Here is a 17,294-nt window from a genome sequence, read left to right as displayed (position 1 = left end):
TTGTAGCGGAGTGTGTGCTGTACACATGGCAATACCTTGACACAGCGGACTGTTGCAAGGAATGCTTTGAGCCTCGGAGGCTGACAGACCTCAGTCTGTGCATTAGTTCACCCCGTCTTGGCACTGCATAAAAACAGGATGCCCACTGTCCAACATGAAGTGAGACATTGTGATCGGGGCTGGAGATGCTGTTTAGCAATCTGCTTAGAACATTGTGTTTCATTTAGGGCATTAAACATAAAGGAGCACTGGCAATGCTGATAAAATGGATTTCATTTTGAGTAGTGACTAAAACTTTTTTAAAAGCCTGCTGTACTGAAACAAGCATTTGCAATGCAATAGGTCTCGCATTTGCAAAAGTTTCAGCTATTGACATTGTTCATGACAATGCCTTTTTAATCTATTTTATAAAACAAACACATAAATAAATGGCATTATCATTTACAATGCCAATAGCTAGTGTTGCATTATTATTAACAATGCCAACTGCTCACACTTTTATAATGCGAGACCTATTGCATTGCAAATGCTTGTTTTTAGTTCCCGTCACTTTGATGGACTTGCTGTCTAAATAATGTATTTTAAACTTAGACGTGTGTTTTTCTTCCAGTAGGCGGGGTTAAATCAGGTCTGGTTTAGCGGTGCGTGCAAAGACCACGTACTGCAGAAGAGGGGTGGCAGGCGGGCAAAGAACCTCATCTGAAGCGGGCAAAAGGTGGCAAGGTGGCTGGTCGCGCTGAGTTTCTGATCTGAGGTAGGCGCGAAACGACCATTGGGCTGAGAGGGCTTTACCGCCCCCATCATGTTCCCTTGCGTGGGCTGGCAGGGCTGAGGCTACTGGCTTGGCTTTCAGCCACATCTCAAAGTATTCCCTGCAATGGCGGTTAAAGGCCCGACAAGCCACTGGTGTTTCTATTACTTTCCATAATCGCCGCTGCCTTCATGTCTCATATTATATAATATGATCATTTTAATGCCATCACAAAAGGCAATGACATCCCATATCTAAGGTGGACGTCAGCAGGGATAACAATGGTATTATCGCATCCCACACCCACCAACAGCTGAAAGGTGGGGGTCCCACCCAGCCGCACTTCCACTGCAGCATGTGAGCCACAAGAAATGCTCATCACATGGCGGTTGAAAGGCAGCGCTGTGCCAGGAGAATGATGCCTCCCAAGAAAAAGACTCTTCAATGAGGCCAGTGGTTTCAACCGTAGGATGCATTGTAACGGAGTTGTGTTTATTTCTTGATGCTCTGAAGCCAGGGATATTGTGTAGCACTATTTATAAGTAAAATGCGCAATAGAAAGATTACTTTTCTAAATCAAATAAAACAAAAGAGCCTTCCATCTATAAACCTGCTGACTGCTCTTTATATGCAGCTGGGGGTATGTAGTTGGCTATATGTGCCATATATGCGCAACCTGAAGAGAATACTAATTCAAGCAGTGGTGTCCAACCCTTCATCTTTCCAAGGCCGATAAAATGGATATCACTGAGTTAAGGATAGAACACGTTATTTACAGTGATGCAAAATGTAGAGCAGGCCCAGGGCTGATTTGCATATGGCTGGTTCCTGCCAGAGGTGGCTTGGGGGATAAAAAAGGATGGAATGGAATACAGGCTCAGGCAGCTCAGGAACTGATTCAAGCTTTCCACCAATCGCTTTTTTGCCTTCCTCAGCACCACGCTCTAGGAGCCCAGACCTGGGTTCTGTGCTCACTATATTGAAGGATTTAAAGCCCTGAATGGCCAGGCCGAATGGGCCAAATACGGTTTAGTGTCGGTTGTGCTCTTGTTCAGAGGGGCCCTGGCCTTTCAGTCTGAGCTGAGCTATTCCCATTGGCGCAGGGCCGAGGCTGATTGGTTTCTGTCTGGGGTGCTATGGTGGACAAAATAATAATTCACTGGAATTTGGTCCTGAGTGATTCCCACTGGTTGGGATTAATGCAAAGATGCCACACAGCCCTTTTCTGCTTTTTACAAAACCTGCTGTAGCAATCACTGTGAGGAACACCACACTTTACATTTGTTAAATGGCATAGAAAGGTTCGCTGGATTCTGCTGGAGTTGGTACCCAGACCTTCCGGATGCCTATAGAGCTCTTGTGACAGCCTGGCCTTTAACATGTTCTGGCCTCTGCTCTGCTCCCAACACACAGTGACACATGTGTGCTGATTGTAGCGTATTTACCGCCTGCTGTGGGCTGGGTGTGTTAGCTCCCACCTTGCTGTTTTCTCTGGGTCTTGTAGCCTTCCCACCCTGACTGTGTTTACCACCTTGACTATCTGGCGGTCTTGCTTCGTTTTCGTGCGATGGGATTTCCCGCCGCACCTCCCACTTCGCCGCTGAGAACTATAAATCGCAACAGCCTGGGTGGTGTGATGAGAACCACTGAGGGAAGACAGGTCTGGGGGATGTCAACAGGGGTGTCAGCAGGAGCCCACGGAGCCTACATTCTGAGGTGGCATCTACCCCTGCCCTCCCCTTCTACATATATTACTGGGGACCTCGAAGCAGACTTCCGCACTTACCCAATCTTCAAACACAGACTTTAATGCACGGATGGCCCCCATACAAACCCCTGCCCTCTCACCAGCCTCTGTACACTGTTGGTGTCAGGGGCTCCCAGGCTCATCTTCTGCAGCCCAGGCTGTACCTGCTCTGTCTGTGAGAGAAGTATGTGTTGCTGCTGCCCATGATGTACATGTTTTGTGTGGGAGAAACACATGCATGAATGGTCCTTGCTGTGTGTGTGTAGAGTGTATTTTGGGAAGGTGCAATGCTGTTACAACCATTGAAGTAGCATTTCTTGTTCAGAGGGTGGAATAGGGTGATACTATCGCGGTTGTACTAATACCTTTTATTTTAGACCGAGTTGCTGGCAGGGGGCGTGGTGACCCCCTGGCAACATGCATCCGCTCCATCTGGGTTGTCTAAACTTCTGCCTTTGTGAGATGTTTGTTCGATGCAACTAGCACTTGCAGGTCACATGAGAGGAGCCTTCTCCCAGGCTGTTTTGTGGCAGGCCCAGTAGGCCACTGTGGTGGAGGTCTGAGGTAGAGGTAGAGCAACATTATTTGGGGGTGTAGAAGAGAGGTGGAGGAAATTAAGAGGGGAGATGAGTAGAATGAACTGTGGTGGAGGAAGGAAAAGTGATGACGTTGGTAAGGATGCAGATAGAGATGAGAGTGGCTGAGAAGAGGTGGAGGAGGAAAGACTCTTTGGTGGATGTATTGAAGGAAGACTGAGTAGGCCGACGGCTAAGGGGAGACCGGTAAAGGGAGCGGCAGAGTTAAGGGTCATATGCACAAACACATTTTCCCATAGACACAGAATGGGTAAAACCCTTTGATACATCTGGCCCTAAGTGGTTGCAGGGTGACAAGCAGAGAAAGAACTCAGAAAAGGACGAGGGGGTGGGAAAGAGACAGAGAGAGAGTGAAAAATATCCTAGAAAGAGGGATCCAAGGAGAGCTGTAAAAATCTAGAGATAGTGTAAGACCACAAAAAGATACCCAAGGGAAAAAAGTGCTTCAAAAGTAAAAAAAAGAAATACCTGGAATGTTGGCATAAAGGGACTATAGTTTTCGTCTCTGGTTGCCTCAAGATGACATTTTGCTTTTCTGTATGGCTTTTTAAGCCATCATATAATCGCCTTGACGCACAGAGGGAGTGATTTGAGAGGCAATAAGGAGAGCGAAAGGAAGAACACAAGACTGAGAAAATGAGCCTTGCATATAAAGCAAGTAATCTCTAAGACATTGGTCTTTCACCAGAGGCAGCAGAGCTTTTTGGGAAACCAGCCATAAGCATCTGACCAACAGATACGCAGTACAGAGCATTAGAAACAGTGAGTGGCAGCAGGGAGCAGTGAAGGGACTTCGGGAGACCACAGTAGGTGCCAGGCGTTGACAGCTCCTCAACCAAAATTGACGCGAGGAGCGCTCTCCTCCCGTTTCCTGAGCAGCGTACTCACTCAGCCATAGTGTTTTGCGCTGCAGTGTCCGCAATTGTGCCGACACTGGGTCCACACACCTTAGCGAGTGTGTAGGTAAACAACCTTTTTATTTTTTCACTTATCACGTGGCACTTCGCACTTTGCCACTCACTTACTTCACTGGTCCTGACGAAAGCTCCATATTTCCCCACGAGAGCTGAAACATGTAGACCTACAACACCGGCAACTAGTAGATAATAATATCTTTCGTAGTTGCATCACATACCCTGTTTTTAATTTATATCCTGAGCCGCCAGTAATACATTTTCTAATGGCAAGGACTCTCAGAGATATTTTTAACAATCACTACATCACACTCTTGCACCACACCAGCTCCGCTGTAGCCAGGCGTCGTAGCACAACCGGGGGGCATTTAGCCACCCGGTTGGGACCCCGATGATGAAGCATGACACCAACCAGGTTGGTGTGTGAGGGGTCTTTTAACCTACCTAGTGGGTTCCCAAACACTGTCTCACAGTGATCGTACCACACAGCATTGGGTTCGTCCACCATTGATAAAACTTATGATTGGAATGGAACCAGGTTTGGATCTTGGTAAGGGTGTTGTTCAGGTGTAAGATGTCAGCATGAGTTTTAATCTTGTAATAGATTTGGGTGTCATCGGCGTAGAGGTGGTAATTTATGCCTGCTTGGTTAAGAATGAGGATGAGGGGTTCCATAAAGAGGTTAAAGAGAGAGGGAGGGAGAGAGAATAGATCCTTGGGGGAGTCCAAAGGAGACAGGAGTGGGGGTAGAGAGACAGTTTTGAATTTTGATTTGCTGAGTACGGTGTTGTAGATAAGAGATGAACCATTTGTAGGCGGTGCCATTAAGGCCGAAACGGGTCCTAAGCACATTAAGTAGGGCTGAATGGTTGACTGTATCGAATGCTGCAGAGAGATCAAGAAGTATAAGAAGGCAGGTCTCGCCATTGTCAAGTGATTGATGGATGTCATCTATGACATTGAGCATTGCCGTTTCGGTGCTGCAACCTTTTCTGAAGCCAGATTGAAAGGGGTCGAGAAGGTTGAAATTTTCTATGTGTTTGTTTAGTTGTAGTAGGACACATTTTTCAAGTACCTTTGAGAGAAGGGGGAGGTTAGTGATGGGGCAGAGATTATTTAGGTCATTGGGGTCAGCATTGGGGTTTTTGATTATGGGCGAGATTTGGCCAAGCTGAAGGGAAGAGGGGACACAGCCGGTGGAGAGAGAGGTGTTGATGATTTTGGTCCAGAATGGGGTGATGATGTGCTTAAGGGCAGGGACAAGGTTAGAGGGTATTGGGTATTTTGTGTGGGAGGACGGTTTTATATTGCCAATTATATTGAGGACTTCAAGCTCAGTGACGGAGAGAAAGTTGAGCAAGGAGGCATTGTTCTTAGGTTGAGATTTAGGGGAGTTGGTTGCTGGAGATGTGGAAGGTGAGAGGCCTGTCGAGTGTTGGGGGGAATGGAAATGGGTGGGTGAGGAGGCTCGCTGGGGAGCGGTAGGATAGAGGGCAGATGAGAGAGAGTGTCGTCTGGAAGGGGGGATGTGGAGTAGACATTAGAGGTGAGGACAAGATTGGATGGGAAGTTGGAGGATAGTTGTGTGGGAAGGAAGGATTGGTCAATTTTGGCAATTTTTTCCGAGAAGTGGGCAATTTCTTCACATCTGTCTGATGAGGCTGTCATATTAGGAGGTGCGGGGGAAGTTTGGTTTCGGATGATTTTGAAGAGTTCCCTGGGTCTGTTTTTGGCACGGTCAAGTTGAGTGCGGAAGAAGGATGCCTTTTCCTTGAGGATGTGTTTTTTGTAAGTGGATCTAGCATGTCTGAGAAGTGCAAGATGGGAGGGTGAGGGATGGTGTCTCCGGGTTCTTTCCGACAGTCTGAGTGCCCGTCTCTCATTATTTATCTCAGTATTAAACCAAGAGTTTGAGTGGGTGTTTCTTTGGTCTTTGAGTTTAGGCGGGGCTAGTTGGTCAAGAATATCAGTAACAGTATTGTTAAATAGTTCAGTGAGCTCATTCGCATTTTTGGAGGGGGGAATGAGAAGAAGTTGAGCTTGGAGTTTCGATTGTAGAACACCTGGAGGGATGCCTTTTAGGTTTCTGGTCAATTTCTTAGGTCTGGTAGTTTTAGGGGCGGGAAGGTTTGCTGAGGTAGCAATGGTGAACAGTATAAGGTGATGGTCGGACCAGTCAGTGGGGATGATATTGGTAACGGAGGACAGATCATAGTTGGACAGAATGACGTCAAGTATGGATCCTTTAGTGTGAGTTGGAGATTGGCAGAGTTGTTTGAGTTCGTTGATTTCAAGAAGTGTAGTGAGGCGGGAGATGGTGGGGTCATTGGTATCATTCCAATGGAGGTTGAGATCCCCAAGAAAGAGATTTTTTGAGTTGGATAATGCTGATTGCGCCAGTAGATCAGACAAGTCCTCAATGAAGGGCTGTGGTGGTCCTGGGGGGCGATAGATGTTGTGTAGACGAATTGGGAGGGAGTTTTGAGTTAACAGTTCTGCTTCCAGGTATTCGCATGAGGAGTAGCCTGGGTTAGTGATAAGGGAAATCTGAAGTTCCTTTTTGAAGATAATGGCTAGCCCTCCCCCAACTCTGTTAGGTCTGTCTTTTCTAAGAATTGAGTATCCCGGGGGGGGGGGGGGGGGGGAGAGAAGGTCAAGTATGGCGAGTGGTCATTTAGCCATGTTTCAGTGAGGAATGCAATATCAATGGATTAACTCAGGATGGTTTCCGAGATTTCCGTGGCATGTAGGACCGCGGAGTGTCAGTTAACTAGCATGCATGTCAGTGGTGTGGGGTTGGGTATGGAGTGTGGGCAAGATTGGATCAGCGAAAGTTGGGGTGGTGGCCTGGGGGAAGCGGGGGAGGAGGGGGTTCTATTTGTCCCTATGATAACGGGGATGGGGGCATAAGGGAGTGGAGGGTTGGTGGTTGGCAGATTAGGAAGGTAGGAGTTACAAAGGTCGGCGAGGTCGGACGGGGAGAGATGGTTCGAGGTGCGGAGAGGTCTATGCTTACGGCATCGGAGAGGGAGTGATCTCCAAAGGTTGTGTTTGTTATTGGGGATGTTTGAGGGAGGGAGGATGGTGGTTTTATGGTGAGGGAGGGATCTGGTGCTGTGTACGAAGAAGTCTTTTCTGAGCCGGGCAAATTCAGTAGTTAAATTAGATGGGTCACATTCAATTTTGTGTAGGATCTGGGCAATTGAGGAGAGGGGAGGTGTCGGGAGTGCGTGGTCTGAGTTATTTGCAGAGGGTGGACTAATATGTGAGGGGGAGATGTTGTAGATGGTGTGGGGTGAGCGGTGACGGGGCTGGGAGGAGTGAGGGGTTCAGAAGTTAAAGTAGGTAGGGCGAGTACAGTGTTGTGTATGCTCGGGGTATTCTGGGTACAGGGAAGGAATGACGGGGGATAGGAGGTGGGAGGAGAGTGGTCTGGGATAGGGAGTGGTCGTAATTAGTTGCGGATGGAGGCCTACTGTGTGAGGGGGGAGATAGGGTAGTAGGTATGGAGTGATGGCTGGCGGAGCTGTTAAGTGAGAGTGGAGGGGTTAGGTTATACAAGGGGCAGAAATCTTCAGGTGATGTGGTCAGAGAGGATAAAAGGGCATGAAGCGAGTGAGAAACTGATATATTGTTGTGATGGGGATGTGTAATTATTGAGGGTTGGTGTGAGGGGGTGTGAGGGAGATGGGTGTTAATTGGGGGTTGAGGTGCGGGATTAGGGGGTTGGGTAGGTAGCGCCTGAGGGGGGCGGGTAGAGAAGAAGGGGAGGAGCAGAGAGTGTATGGGATTGGTAGGAGTAGGGGGGTGAGGAGTTGTGATGGGTGGTTGCGGGGAAAAGACGATGGGGTAAGTGAGTGGTTGGGTCAGGGAGAGGGAGGTTTGGGGGACAGGGGGAGGGCGGGTCATGGGAAGGGAATGATAAGTAGGTGACAGGAGTTTGGGGCTACCGTTATTCAAGGAGGGGTCAGAGGAGTAAGGGTTACGGGGGTTAGGGGGAGAGAGGGAGATAAGTGGGGATGAGAAGTAGGTAATTGGGGATGGGGGTAGTCGTTATCAATAGGGGGGTCCAGGGAGGGAGATGGTGAGGACAATTTTTGGAGGTTGAGAGTGGATGTAGAGTGGAGGGGGAGGGGGGAGGAAGAGGTTTGAGGGGCTCTGTTCGTTTGGGGAGGAGGAGTGTTAGGCGCTGAGTGGTTAAGGAGGAGAGACATAGTGCTAAAGTGGTGTTCAAAGAGAGAAAGGTGGGATGGCGAGGCTTGTATGAGGATGTTACCTGTTTTGAAGATGGAGATATCAATATCACCATGAAAGGCTGGGGAGGGAGCGGTGGATATTTTAAATCCATATGGTATATTGGTTGATTTAGAGGTAGGGAGGTGTTGGAGGAAGATGCTCTTCAATTTGGAAGGGCGTTTGGAGTAGAAGATGTAGTTGGAAATAATGGGGAGGTGAGGCTGAGGTAGTTATCGACAATGAGTGTTTCAGGGTTGCGGATGAGGAGTTTTTCCTTGCGTGTTTGGAGAGATTTGGGGGGTAGAGAATGGTCCAGGAGTTGGGGCCGTGTTTAGAGAGGGTATGGTCCTGAGGGTGATGGTCAGTGCTGTGAAGGGGCATGTTGGGTGGACGTGAGACAGAGTAAAGAGAAGGAAGTTAAAGGAGATGGGGGTAGGGGAGGAGAGGAGAGGGGGGTGCTGGGAGAGTGTGGGGTCAAAAAAATCGGGGGCAAGATAAGGAGGTAGTGTTAAGCAAGAGAGGAATAAAATCGGGAGCAGATTCGATAGCAAAACAGATTACATCACTGATGTTCAGTAGGGTAGAAAAGGTAAAACAAGTACGGTAGATATGATAAATCAAGCAGGGGGGAAAATAAGCGAGGAAATACAGTCAGGCGCAGATAAAATAGTAAAAGCAGATTACAGTGCTAATAAGGATCACATTAAATAGGTAAAAAACCCGATAAAATAGGGGAGTAGGATAAACAAAGGAGGAATTAAAAATCAAGAGCAAATTAGGTAGCAAAACAGATTACATCGTAAAATTGGAGCAAATTAGATGGGTGAAGAAACACAAACTCAAAAAGCAAAATATAAAATCCCAAAACAATAGTCTGTGGGGGAGCAATTATATTATATTATACTATTATATCATATTTTAGCAATATGAAGCAAGTAGCTTGGTTTGATAGGTTCGATTTCCAGGGTTTACTCAGGATTTGCGCCGATGGCGATCCCAAACCTCCGGGGTCCAACCATTCAATAAACATAGAAAAACAGGATGAGGAAGAAAACAATGGCTGATGTCCAGTCGGCCCCTCTGCTCACTTTTTGTGGACCACACAGGGCGTCAACCTGAAATCACCTGACCGGCGCCATTTTGAAGATAGGCAACAACAACCAGTAGGGACAGAAAAATCAGTGTCCACTTCATCATCTTTGTGCCGGGTGAGTCTTTCATGCTCAAAGGTGAGTTTAACTTGTTTCGTATCATGATGTCGCAATCAGACTTACAGAGGCCCTGCAGACACAGCTGGGCGCACCAGGCGCAACCATGTTTTAATCCGAATCAGAACTCAATCCTGAGTAGGTATAGCACTCAACGTTCACTCCGAAGCACAGTAGGGTCACCAGACAGCCAGCAAGGGCCCAAGGGTGCATACCGCTAGGGCTGGCTTGATCTGGTGTGACCTACGGAGCGCCAGTGCCCGTGGTCATGGTGGTGTTTTCTTTTGCCAGGAGGGCTCTCACTCATTTGTCAGGAGAGAGCACTAGGGTTAGCGCCCTTCCATTTCTGGTGCTCTGCAGCAGTTTCATGAACTTCTTGGAGTTTCTTATTGCTCAAATGGCTGTAATTTCTGATTTTAAGAAGTTGCCCTTGTCTTCATTGCATGATTTTTGTTTGCGAGAAAGTGTCATTCATAGTCGCTGAAATGTCACTTATAATTTCAGTGAAATTATGGAAATGTCACAAATGGCAATCTGAAACCTTGGCAGCTATGCGCTGGTGTTAAGTATAGTATCAACAATTCGTGCACTTACTGACTTTGCTGACGTGTTCCTGTTCTATAGCCAAAAGCTTCTCAGCCGTGAGCCAGAATCGGGGAGTTGGAGGACGTTATGTCTGCATACAGTGGCACAGGCAGCCTAAGTCTTTTGGGGACGACAGGGACATGCAAGGTGGGATCGCGTTGCGCATTCAAGGCCTTGCTAGATTTTATATGTCCTACTGGTGATTAACAAGAATGCAAGTTCTCTCCCGGGTCCTGGTTAGTGTCACTACGTGGTGTCTGCGTGTCATCCAGGTTTCGTTTTCGAAAATAGCCGATCATGGGTTCACACATCAATACCATATGCAGAGTTGAAATTTACGATGAATAATAATAAAATGATAATAAAACGGGTTTCCAACCTGTTTTATTTGAAACCCCCTGGACCCGCCCCCTGATGAGTCTTGGGGGTGGGTCCAGGTTATGACACTGTGGTGGGGGAGTGTTAGCACTCCCTTGTCCTTTCACTGCACATGAGGTGTTTGGCCGGCCGTTTCAGGCCGGCCAAACACCTCATGCGCAGTGAAGCTTTCTCCAGCCACAGCTTGTTGCTCGGGCTGGAAAAAGCAGGTACAGGCTCCCAGTCTGCCTAGGAGCGCGCAGTCGTAGGGCTCAGGCCAATCCTGACACTGCTTTCCTGCAGCATCATGATTGGCCGCAGTGCAGTCTGGGAGCCTGTCCCAGAAGCAGAAAGAGCGGGATGGAGCGGACGGCGAAGGCGGCGGTGTTCAGGTAAGTTTCTTTTTTATTGTATCTTCCCTCAGTTCCCTCCTCTGGTCCGCCCCGCCACTTTGGCTGGGGATGTGCCGCGACTGACTACACTGAGCTGCATTGGCCCCAGAGTGTCTAACTCTGTATTGACCTGCACTGGACACAGTGTACCCAATTCCCCAGTGAACTGTTTTGGACAGAGTGTTTCCAACTTAATCCTGAGCTACACTGGTAGAGTGTTTCCTACTCCCTTCTAAGCTACATTGTTCAAAGTGTATCCAAACCAACACTGAGCCACTCTTCATAGACTGTGTGCCACACGACCTCGAGGTACGTTGAACAGAGCGTGTTCGATGGGGATTTTTCAACCTCTACAAATGCAGTTCACTGCCACTTTGGTTACCCATTGTAAAATGTGTGTGTCCAACTCAACACTTGGTGGCATGTGCCCTACTGTCCGTTGAGCTTCATTAGACAGAGCGCATTCAACTCCCCATTGAACCATTTGGACTGAGTATGTCCACCTCAGTACTGAGCTACATCTGACAGTGTATTCAACTTCCCATTCAGCTGCACTGGACAGAACACATCAACTCTGCAGTGAGGTAGACTCGACCGAGTGTATTCAGCTCTCTCCCGGAGGACATTGGCAAACCCTTTTGAGCTACATTGAGCACGGTGCCTCCAAACCCCTAAGGGGCTTCCTTGGGCAGCGTGATGGGCCCCACCAGACTGTATTCTTGGATACAAGCAGGGAATAGTCTTTGCTGGGTGGTCCTGTGTATCTCTATAATTTCACTTCCTTTCCACAGGTTGTCCCGTTTAGGAAGTTTACCCTTTCTGGAGTGTCACGTTCGCTTATGATTGTAGAAACTATATTGCACAATTTTTTTTTAGATGTTATTGGTCTTTCAGTTCATGTGGACCTCTTTGGAGTTCCAAGATCATAAATAAATAAACTTGAACTTGAACTTGAGTGTCTCCTTGGGGTTTTTGCCTTTTGGTGGACCAGCGGTAACACTCTGTTCTAACACCACTGGGTGGGTGGTACAGCTGGGTTCAGCAGTGTGCTTCCAGTTATTTCATTGGTTGTTTCTCCTGTCAACAGAAATGTGTGTGGGACAGTTTGACATCAGGTTTTAATAAACCAATCAAAACTCACTGGAGCATGGGGATTCTAGTAATATTGGCAGCACTTTCAGGATGGCTAATGGAGGACAAGTTCAACAAATTCCAGTGCCCTGTAACGCTTGATGCCAGTAAAACTGTGATAGGCGCTGTTTTATGCCAGTGAGTGAGTATACCTGAGAACGCCGTAGCTTGTGCATCTGCAGCACTCACAGAAACTGAGCAAAAGTATAGTACCATGGAAAAAGAAGCTCTTACATGTGCATAGGGCACAGAAAAAATCAAAACATACATTTTGAAACCAAACTTCCTCTGTTCGCCCATCATAAACCATTAATTTATTTGTTAGGTGATAAAGGTTCAGGTTTAGCACCCTCTAGATTGCTTCAGATTTTGTCAACGTTGCAAATTCTTCTGCCAAACTGGGGCTAAAACGTATATGATGTGGGCGGTTATACGGTCTGGCTGTTCGCTAGGCGAAAACTGCCTGTCGCCAGGGTGGCCACTGCCAGCCCTCTCCAGGCTCACAGCTGCTCATGTTCGAGGCAAGAGGAGACCCAGATAAGGGGTGAGTGGAGCCTCATCCCAAACTCTTAGCAGCTCCTAGGCTGAATCTTAGCATAAATTGATTCTATGTTAACATATTTCAGCCTCCACTGTTGATCAGGAGCTGGGGAGGACAGATGATGATAAAAGGGGGTGTTGAGATTTATTTCCCCCTTCAAGGGACCGATCGCTGTTTCTGGAGCAAAGAGCTCTTATTGGACACCGCCCTGTGCACAGTCAGCGTATTCATCCCTCAACATCCTTATGGGCCATGACATATGATGCATTCACCTGATACCTTTTGGTGCCCTACGGGGAAATGAATACATCCTCGGCACCTCCTGAAAGGTGAGAGCCATCCTCCCTTCTTGAACATCCTTACCTAGTTTCTTCCTCACAATCTCCATCTGTTCTCTTTCGGACTTTGCATTTTCTGTCCATCTCCCCCCCCCCCCTCCCCAGTCAATCCTTACTTGCCACAGAGGCCTCAGAAGCTGATGTAAGCTATAACAGGGCGCATCGCACAGAAACCAAAGGCAGATCCAGACATATCAGTCAATTTAGACCCTTTACAGTCTTGCACTAACGCCTATTAAGGGAAAATATTTACTCAGCATATTATTGTGCTTCTGTTTTATAGTAATGGGTGATTGAGCATGAACTGTGTGTCCTCAGCAGTGCAGTGCAAATGAGGCAGAAGTGCAGATATAGGCCGGAGGGCCTGGGGGGTCATGAAGGCTGTGCAGAGGAGTACTGAGAGGTCCCACTGGAACTAGGCGGGATAGGGAGCTGGATCCACGCCTGCGAGGTGGTAAATATTTGGTCTCCAAATGTAGATTGTGCGTCCCTAGAGGACAGGAGAAAGGCTTGATGTGTGGAGGAACCAAGGGAGGCTTCCATCAAAGACTGGAGACTGATCAGCACCTTATGTTGTATGTTAGCGGAGTCTGAGGCTGGAGACTCGATAACACCCTTGTATGTTAGCAGAGTCTGAGGCTGGAGAATGGACAACACCCTATGTTGTATGTTAGCAGAGTCTGAGGCTGGAGACTGGACAACACCCTATGTTGTATGTTAAATAGAGTCTGAGGCTGGAGACTGGACAACACCTTATGTTGTATGGTAGCAGAGTCTGAGGCTGGAGACTGGACGACACCTTATGTTGTATGGTAGCAAAGTCGGGCACCAGAGGATTCGCAAAAGCTTCTCAGGTCCTGCTCAAGAAGAGGGAGTCTCCTTGCCGTCATGCCGACGAAAGAGCATGCAGTGACATGGATGTGACTGGTATTGCACAGATGAGCAAGACTCCAGTGAAGTGTATGAAGCCAGTGCAACGTACTAATGAGTGAGACTCAATCAAAGCATACGTGGTAATGACTGGGACGCCACTGGGTTGTATAAAACCTGTCACATACAGATGAGTGAGACTGCACTGAACTGTATGAGACCAGGAATGTACAGGTGAGGGAAAGCCCCATTGGAGCCTCAGTGACATAGCAAGGGTGCTATAGGCCCCAGTTTAAGCAAGGAAAATGGGGCACCTTTGCTGTTGGGTAGTAAAACACAGCAATAATTAGGGTTCAGTAGGCCCCTCGGGTCTCTGAGCTGCAGGGCTACTGCACACCTGCTAAGTGATAGTTACACCCCTGCAGAATGCACAGAATCTGCAGCGTACAGATGAATGAGACTCCATTGACGTGTTTGAGGTCCGTAATGCTCGAATGAGTGAGACTCAACTGTAGCACAAGAAGCCAGTAGTGTATGAGTGGATTAGACTCTTATGGGCCCAATAATTTATGAATGAAAGAGAGACTCCATTGAACTGTACAAGGCTAGTAATGTATGGGTGAGACTCCATTGAAGCGTACAAGGCTAGTAATATATGGGTAAGAAAGACTCCAAAGAAGTGTGCGAGGCTAGTAAAGTATGGGTGAGACTCCTTTGAAGTGTACAAGGTTATTAATGTATGGGTTAGACTCCATTGAAGCGTACGAGGCTAGTAATGTATGGGTGACACTTCATTGAAGCGTACAAGGCTAGTATTAAATGTGTAAGCAAGACTCCAATGAAGTGTGCGAGGCTAGTAAAGTATGGGTGAGACTCCATTGAAGCGTGCGAGGCTAGTAAAGTATGGGTGAGACTCCATTGAAGCGTACGAGGCTAGTAATGTATGGGTGAGACTCTTTTAAAGCATACGAGGCTAGTAATGTATGGGTGATACTCCATTGAAGCGTACAAGGGTAGTAATGTATGGGTGATACTTCATTGAAGCGTACAAGGCTAGTAATATATGTAGTAATATATGAGTAAGCAAGGCTCCATTGAAGCCTACGAGGCTAGTAATGTATGGGTGAGACTCCATTGAAGCGTACAAGGCTAGTTATGTATGGGTGACACTTCATTGAAGCGTACAAGGCTAGTATTATATGAGTAAGCAAGAGTCCAATGAAGTGTACGAGGCTAGTAATGTATGGGTGAGACTCCTTTGAAGCGCACGAGGCTAGTAATGTATGGGTCAAACTCCATTGAAGCATACAAGGTTAGTAATGTATGGGTGATACTTCATTGAAGCATACAAGGCTAGTAATATATGAGTAAGCAAGACTCCAATGAAGCGTACGAGGCTAGTAATGTATGGGTGAGACTCCTTTAAAGCGTATGAGGTTAGTAATGTATGGGTGAGACTCCTTTGAAGCGCACAAGGCTAGTAATGTATGGGTGAGTGAGACTCCATTGAAGCGTACAAGGCTAGTAATGTGTGGGTGAGCGAGACTCCATTGAAGCGTACAAGGCCAGTAATGTATGGGTGACACTTCATTGAAGCATATAAGGCTAGTAATGTATGGGTGAGCGAGACTCCATTGGAGCATACAAGGCTGGTAATGTATGGGTGACACTTCATTGAAGCGTACGAGGCTAGTAATGTATGGGTGAGCGATACTCCATTGAAGCGTACAAGGCTAGTAATGTATGGGTGATACTTCATAGAAGTGTACGAGGCTAGTAATGTTTGGGTGAGTGAGACTCCATTGAAGTGTACGGGGCTAGTAATGTATGGGTGAGTGAGACTCCATTGAAGCGTACAAGGCTAGTAATGTATGGGTGATTGAGACTCCATTAAAGTGTATGAGGCTAGTAATGTATGGGTGAGTGAGACTCCATTGAAGTGTACGAGGCTAGTAATGTATGGGTGTGTGTGACTCCATTGAATTGTTCGAGGCTAGTAATAAACATTCCATTGAAGCAGACATGACCAGTGTTCCAAGGTCTTACTTTTTTTGGCATACCGTTTGGATGCAAATTAATCACATTTTTCACACTTCCTTTCCCTTCAATTTTGCCTCTTTTTTTTTTTTTTGTGGGTCGCCTTCATGGTAATTGTCAATCGAGATTTTCCAATAATATATTGCTAAACCCTTAACTTGCCATTGCTTTTCAGCAGATTACCATTAACTGAAAATGTGCAGCCAAAATATCTTACCAAGCTTGGTGGTATACAGTGTGTCACCCACATAAATTGCATCGATGTTAAGCTGAACACATCCCTTTATCCCATGCAAGTGATTTACTTTGGTTACCCCTTACCACTTTTTAAAATAATACTAGTGCCAGCTCTTACTCCACCCAACCCTCACCATATCAGACTTTCAAAACTCCCTGATCGTTATTGAATTCTCTCTTTATTACTCTTTCATGTATCAATTTTTCTGATTTCTACCTTTGTTTTATGCTTAGTTGAATATTGTTACTTTAGCAATTTTGTTCCTTTTGCTGGTCATTATCCAATATGGTTCAAGTACTACCATCCCCTTTTTCTCCCCTCCCTTTCCACTTCCCTCCCTTCTGTCTCTTAGAAAATTGATAAACTCCTTAAAAATGAGCTTATGTTTGCTAATCAATTAATTAAGCTGTCTTCATTGTAATTCATTTTATTGTAATATTATTATAATGTTCATCGTGCATATCTAATGTTATGACAGTAAAACTATTAGTTTTTTTACTTCACTTTATGATGTTCCTTCTCTTCTCCTAATAAAGCTTTCTTAAACTAAGGAAACTCAGAGCCTCAGTGACCACAAAGGGGATGAGTTGGAATTGATTCAAGTCTGCGGGGCCGGCGATGCCACTGGTCGCGATGGACCATGTGATGTAACCCTCTGTCCTGAACTCCCTCTCTGCACAGTGACTTCTCTGCATCAGAGTGGACCCAGCCTGGACCATGTCTGAATCCTCAGCGAGCCCCTACACCCCGCTCCTGAACGCCATCCGTGAGCCCACCCTACCGCCTGCGCTCTCAGGTACTGTGGAGGAGGGAGGGGCCACCGGGGCTACACGAGGCAAGAGGTGACAGGTGGGAACTGCACTACATGTTATCTTAGATCATGGATGAGCAGCATTCCACATAATGACATATGGAGAGCAAGAAGGGACTGTAGCACAGATGAGAACATCTGCTGTGTACCAGATCCAAAGAGAGGGGACAGTAGAGGTATCCTTGGAAACACCAGGGGACAACTGGAATAAGAATTATGGAAGCTGTTAGTGCTAATAAAAAGGTAAATATGAGGGAGGCACAAGAAAACGAATAAAACAAAATTACTTAATAAGTTTAAAAGCATCAGTGCCAAATGCAATGAACCCAAATTCTGAACTATTCGTCTTCCTGAGAGAATAACCATATATTCAGTTTTCATTAATTCAAATTTTAATGTCTGAGATTCATGAATGCTTTAGTGATAAATTAATATATCCTCTGAGGATAAATAAAAAACTTGGTACAAATTAGAATGCAACTGAGTTACAGAGTGCAAGAAACGAAAGACCGTGGTCAGCAGATTGCACGAGTTCCTGTTTC

General features: G+C 46.6%; 1 protein-coding gene across 6 annotated transcripts in view; it reads left to right on the top strand.

Moving 5' to 3' along the window:
- Window positions 1-17,294, top strand: part of LOC146782632 (transmembrane protein 272-like) — an 88,372-nt gene that overhangs the window by 5,204 nt on the left and 65,874 nt on the right. For 5 of the 6 annotated variants that reach the window (XM_085637467.1, XM_085637468.1, XM_085637470.1 and 2 more), the window contains exon 2: window positions 16,478-16,737. The exons of the other annotated variant lie outside the window; for it this stretch is intronic. In XM_085637467.1, coding sequence (XP_085493593.1) covers window positions 16,659-16,737 — 79 coding nt within the window. In that variant the 5' untranslated portion in view covers window positions 16,478-16,658. The remainder of the gene's footprint in view (window positions 1-16,477; window positions 16,738-17,294) is intronic. 6 annotated transcript variants of the gene reach the window in all.

The sequence above is a fragment of the Triturus cristatus genome, chromosome 12, assembly GCF_964204655.1.
Source record: "Triturus cristatus chromosome 12, aTriCri1.1, whole genome shotgun sequence".
Lineage (NCBI taxonomy): Eukaryota > Metazoa > Chordata > Amphibia > Caudata > Salamandridae > Triturus > Triturus cristatus.
This window is presented reverse-complemented; position numbering and strand designations above follow the sequence as displayed.